The following is a 6,165-nucleotide window of genomic DNA, read 5'->3' on the forward strand; positions in this document are numbered from 1 at the left end:
GGTTTGTACCTTAAAATGAAAAACACAGACGACATATTAACTCTTTGCGGTCGTCTGTAATCACAAATAGTATGAATTTGTTCTTACTGGTGTGAAATACTATAAGTCTTGTTCTTTTTTCACAGCTAGCTTTTTTAGTACCATTTGTTAAAAAGCTACAATTAATAGTTTCCCTCCAAAGAACACGTAAATGTTGTATCGTTGATGTATACTCACACCTCTTTTTATTCATAATCGAACAACCGTCTTCAGCATATTCTGTGTTATCTATATTTACAAATTGTGGGAGACTTAAATCAGAGATGAGGAAAAGTAACTAACAATTGATGCTAGGTTCTCTTAATATCTTTTCTGTTTTTTGTCTCATTAAGGTCCACATCTCTCCGTTTTTTCTCTGTCATTCCTGTCTATGAGTACACAATAAGGAGTTGATGTACTAGTAAGCTCAGTAGCAAAGTACTTTTATGACGCACTAAGTCTTAGTGCTTGTTCAAAAATAAGGACATACGTTAAATATTTATCAATTGGTCAGTTTGGTACAAAATTATGATAAAAACTGACCACAATTTGATCCATCTGTACAGCTGAATCTTAAATTTATCATTTAAGTTTAACTTTCTATCTTCATGTAGCATATCTGACGGCGACAGGTGCAAGAAATATGTCTGTATAAATGAAATTGCTCCTCAGACCACAACAAGCATTTCTTCGGTAGACATTCGAAGTAGGCCGACACCGACAAGCGATCAGCGATCCCTGGTAAGTTTTGAATTCTGATTATTTGTAGGGGGATATAGCATGCCCCCAAACGAGTAAAACAAAAATTTCAAAACAATATAAATGTTATAACTGATGGACTAGATAGTTCAAAACAGTTGAATTTTTAGGGGTTTAAGAAATCAAAATCATAAACGGTACTCACTCTATAAACCTGACGAGATATGACGTATTTAGCCAAACAATTTTAGATCTGCAAACTTGCGTTAGCAAATGTTTGTTCTTCATCAGCGGGATTCGAAGACTTGCTTCTGTGACATCGTGGCAACATCACTTGCACTGTGTCTACCACCTAGACCACACCACCAAATAGACTATAAAATATAGCTTTTATTAGTTGAGTAATTTCTTCCCTCGTCGGCTTTATCTAGGGTTGTAACATATATACAGGATTTGTTTCACATTATTATCAAAACATGTTAGAATATATACTAAGTTCAATTGTATCTCTTCTTTATATGATTGTAAAAATCTGAACACATGTCCAAATTATGAAAATCTAAAGATAGCTCAAAACTATATTTTTTTTTATAGATTTTAGTAGTAATTGAAACAACATATTATATGAATGACATTCTTTATTAAACCAAAATTGATTTGTATGTAAACTTATATGTCTAACATATAAATCTATTCATTTTGTTTAAAGATTTATTATTACTATTAGAGGTGTTGTTGTTATCGAACAGTGCCTCGCCTTATTGAAATTCTGCGTAATGGTATAATTATATATATGATATTTAAATTTGTAAGCTAGCACTAATATGCCGTTGTATAGAATGAAATGTTTTATCTAAATTTCAGGTATCAAAAATGAAGTACCTATTGGTATTCACTTTGGTTGTCTCTGCCACCTTGGCGGCAATAGATGAAAACAGGATTAAACTCATAGAAAGAAAATTTGAAGATTTGGCTAGACAACTAATGTTGACTGAACTGGCAATGGGAGAACGGGCACGATCCGACTATGACTCTGGTATCAAACAGATCCGAAATACAGCTGACGGTACAAAATCGTACTTCGATCCCACCCATACATTCAATTCAGTTTGTTCTATCCATGAACACTCCAACTATGACAGAACTGTTGGTATGGGGGAATTCACTGCCTCCCTTAATGGTATAGAATTTAGAACACGACACAATGACTATAAACTAAGTATGCCGCATAGAACAAAAAAGGACTTCCATTTACAAGAAAATGTTCCTTTCCCAGCGGTTCCGCCGTCAGTACTTCATAAGCCTACATTGCAGGAACAAATTAGAGAAATGCACAACTATTTTAGAGCATTCTCTTTCCAAAACTTTCACTTCAGAGACTATCGTCCATATTTCAAACCTGTATTATGTTATTTGGAAGGAACATGGACCGTAAATACAAAAACACTGAATGAACCATTTGAAAGCGATCGTCATCATATTGATGCAGCAAGCTGGTTCGACCTACAAGAAAAGATTAGGTTCACATCGTATACTGGTGGAAAACACTACTTGGAAAACTTTTCATACTTGCCAACCACTATTATGAACATGGTAAATGGAACACCCGAGTATGCACAATGGAATTACAGAATAGCTTGTCATCCATTGAAAAAAGATTTGCCATTATCTGCTTTGAAGCCTGTTGACGATATGGCGGCTAGAATTGGACACAGATGGAATATGACAAGATATTCCCATTCGAGAGCAGCAAGATTTGTTTTGGCACCAGATTTCAATGGAAACAGGAACAAATATCATTGGCAAGATGGATATGGTTCATTTCCAGATAGACGAACTGCAGTCAACAGTGTTCTTGACTCGGTCATGTCAGAAATTCCAGGGAAAGACAATTATCCGGCAAAATTACATGATACAACATTCGGAATGAGAATTTTAGACCCAAGAATACGAAATGCAACTGAACTGAATACCGGATATTATCACAGGTACTTTAGACACGAAAGGAAAGGAGCCATGGGGACATTCAATGCCCACAGAGGATATTCAGACAGGAATCTCTTTGTTGCTCAGACATCGAATCCAAAGGTAGCCGAGATGAAAATTAAATGGTGTGGTAGAGATGAACACACCCACAAACCTTTCTGTAAAGAAGAAGGAGTAAGATATTCATACGCCATTCCACTGGAAATCATATACTTGAACCCTTTGATGTCTTGGAATCCTTACAATTTAGAGTACATTTCCGATCATAGAAAAAAATATATAGTAACTAAAGGTGGAAGAAATGGAGCTTTTACGCACGACAAAGCATACAATGGTACATGTCACGACAAGTACTACAGAACTCCGGTCGAGTTTTACCATACAAAACAAACAACTGTCGACAAAGACGCAGCAGATACTTCAAGAGGAGGAGTTGGTGTACTTGACAGACATGGCAACGTTAAAAGGGTCTTATCAGCAGGAGTTCGTATTACATTACCTGACATCCCAGGCGTTGGAAAAATTAGAATGAGATACCCAATCATGCCAATAACAAGCGAAGGAAATCAGATTGGAAAAGAGGTAGAAGCAGTCAAAGATGTATTGAACCACTTGGAAACAATGGGAGCTTATCTTCAGGAGAGACCAAGTTCACTGTCTGGAGGCGGTAATGCTAAAGCAGATGCACATTTCCGTACATCCGTTACTAACCAAGATCCACCAGGCCATCACTTTCACGAAATGTTTATTCCCAACGAGGACATGCTCGATCTAGGTAAAGGTCATAAAATCACAGTTGTGACAACAACCGATAACTCACATGACCATAAAATTGAAGTATCTTATGACCAACATACACACAAGTACACTATTCATAAATGCGATGGCCAGGATAAATGTTGGGATGGCCACACTGCTGAACTATTCAGGCTTGAATAGGTCAGTCTATAATGTTAATGCCAATTTTATATTAATTAAACCAATTATTAACTCAATCAAAAGAGTGTTATCTATAGAATGCTGCTAGAAATGAATTGAACATTTGGCACTAATACTATTTTTCAACAAAAATTGTGTGATCGACTCAATATATATAGTCAGTCTATGATACTCATATTAATATTAGAACAACACTTTTCAAGTTGCGCACGATATTTGTGTCTCTTTGAAAAAAAAATGCGATAGATAGCGGTTTATTTCAATTCAAGCTCTTTTCCTACACAATAAAAATCCATGTTCTGTACATCATTCGACAGAAAATAAACCAAAGAAATCAGTAAAATGTATAGGGGATGTTGTGTTTTATATATTATTTAAAGAAAAACATTTCACATTCCGTTGCCTATAGAGTCATTTAAAGGATTCTCTCTGTTACCATTTTGTTTTCTGTGCGTCTTTGAAATCACAGTCCGAATTAAATTTATAAGTTAACTGAGATAAAACTTTGTAACAGTATTATACATCATTGACGAAAAATGGCGACATAGACATTTTAACTGTGAATGAAGGAAGATCGTCCATGTAATAGTCCAATCTATACATAATTTACATACACGCCCAAGTACATTTTAACTTAATTTAATTCCCTTTCGATAAAAGGGAGGAGAAAGATACCAAACGATATTAAACCTCATAAGTCGAAAACAAACTGACAATGCAATGACAAAAACAAAAAACGACGAAAAGACAAACAACAGTACACAAAACACAACATAGAAAACTAAAGACTGAGCAACACGAACCCTAACAAAAACCCGGGATAATCGCCAGTGCTCTGAAAGGGCAAGCAGATCCTGCCCCACTGGTGATATCCGTGGTGTTGCTCATATAAGTACAAACCCGATTAAAAGTCAGCATACAGTCTGTTCCAGTTCTTCGGAAATGTACATATTTATGACAGTGTATATTCATTGGTTAAGGTAAATTTGGGTGTAGATAAAAGAAGATAGTTTTTCATACTTTACCAAAATCTTATTTCAAAAACATGATAAAAAGTATGACTTGTCGACTTTTTTTAGCTTAAATTTGTGCGAAATTATCAAATGTTGTAATGATTATACATGAAAAAACCCACACTTTTATGTGAATTGAAAGAACACTGAAAGATAGAGATTTAAATAAAATATATATAGACAGAAAGCTTGTATAAGTATTCCAGAAAAAAATTTAAATCCCTGTAACCGTTTTCTTGCTTCATCATAAAATAAGTAAATTTACTGTAAATTCATTTATAAAAATAAATGTTCTGGGTTATCTCCCAGATAAAACAAAGTTATAAAACTTTAAATCCATGAAAGTGGGTTTTTTTTCATATGAAAAGACGTAAGCATAAAATAAACTCATTTTCTTTTTACTATTTTTTTCATATTTAAATGAAACGTTCACAAACGAATTTCATTTATGCATCAAATTTGCTAAAAATAGTAAAAATTTAGACCGATCATTTGCAGCTATCTACAAAAAAAAAAAAATTAGCGCCCCGATCTTCTTTAAAATATTGAAAATTGACAATGGTAGTATGGGAACGTGTATTTCTATTTCAAACAACATACATATTTATGAATTTTATCGTTATGGAATATGAATTTCAGAAGAAATATATTGCTATTTTTTATTTACAATTTCCATAAGTCGCGATTGGTGTGATGATCGCAGAATAAGACGGATATGATGATGATAATTTGTTCAAGTTTAACCCTGATAATATGTGAAATATAGATTATATCATTTGTATATATAAGCCACTTGTTACGAAAACAAGAATGCAACGGACCTACAACAAATGAAATGCTGATAAAATGAGATTTTGAAAGATTTTGAAACCACGCTCGTCATAAGAGTCAGTTTTTCCCTGCATTAATTTTGTTTCATTCACAAAATTAGTTTGAAAAGTTTCAAAACATTCTGGAATTTGAAAATGAAAGACGCTAAATAATATACATTTTTCATACATTCATAACATCAAACTGTTATTCAATGCTAAAAATTGCTGTTACAAATTTCACATGTGTTTTTAAAATTAGGGAAAAAACATCGTTAATTATTATAAAAATTCCGTTGGCCTTTTGGGCCTCACTTGCGGCACTCTACGATAGTGTTTATGAATAAGCCGGATAGGTCATATAGCAGAGAAAATGTTAATTAATTATCTTTGTCGTTATATGATTACACTTTTAAGCTGCATGTTCCGCTATAAAGATGATGTTCTTGCATTAAAAAATAGGATGCTTGATGACTATGTGGATCTCAATTATCCAATTGACACAATCTGATTATAGTGCCTAACACGATTTTGTGGGGTAGACAAAATTGACCTTAAAACGATCGTATTGAATTTTGATGTCCAAAATTAGGCAGATCGGACATATTTTGACTTTATCTACTGACTACTTTTGTTTGAGATTAATTGAAATTATAACATTATAATGAGACTGAAAAATGTTTTTTTTTTGTTATGATAAA

General features: G+C 33.7%; 1 protein-coding gene across 1 annotated transcript; it reads left to right on the forward strand.

The window, feature by feature from the left end:
* Window positions 1-644: 644 nt before the first annotated feature.
* Window positions 645-3,704, forward strand: LOC127719840 (uncharacterized). Its single transcript, XM_052226144.1, has 2 exons — window positions 645-759; window positions 1,582-3,704. Exon 2 carries the CDS (start codon window positions 1,591-1,593, stop codon window positions 3,640-3,642), a length of 2,052 nt encoding a protein of 683 aa, XP_052082104.1. The 5' UTR covers window positions 645-759; window positions 1,582-1,590; the 3' UTR covers window positions 3,643-3,704.
* Window positions 3,705-6,165: the final 2,461 nt, after the last annotated feature.

Source organism: Mytilus californianus, unplaced genomic scaffold (genome assembly GCF_021869535.1).
Source record: "Mytilus californianus isolate M0D057914Y unplaced genomic scaffold, xbMytCali1.0.p SCAF_11, whole genome shotgun sequence".
In the NCBI taxonomy this organism is placed as follows: Eukaryota; Metazoa; Mollusca; class Bivalvia; order Mytilida; family Mytilidae; genus Mytilus; species Mytilus californianus.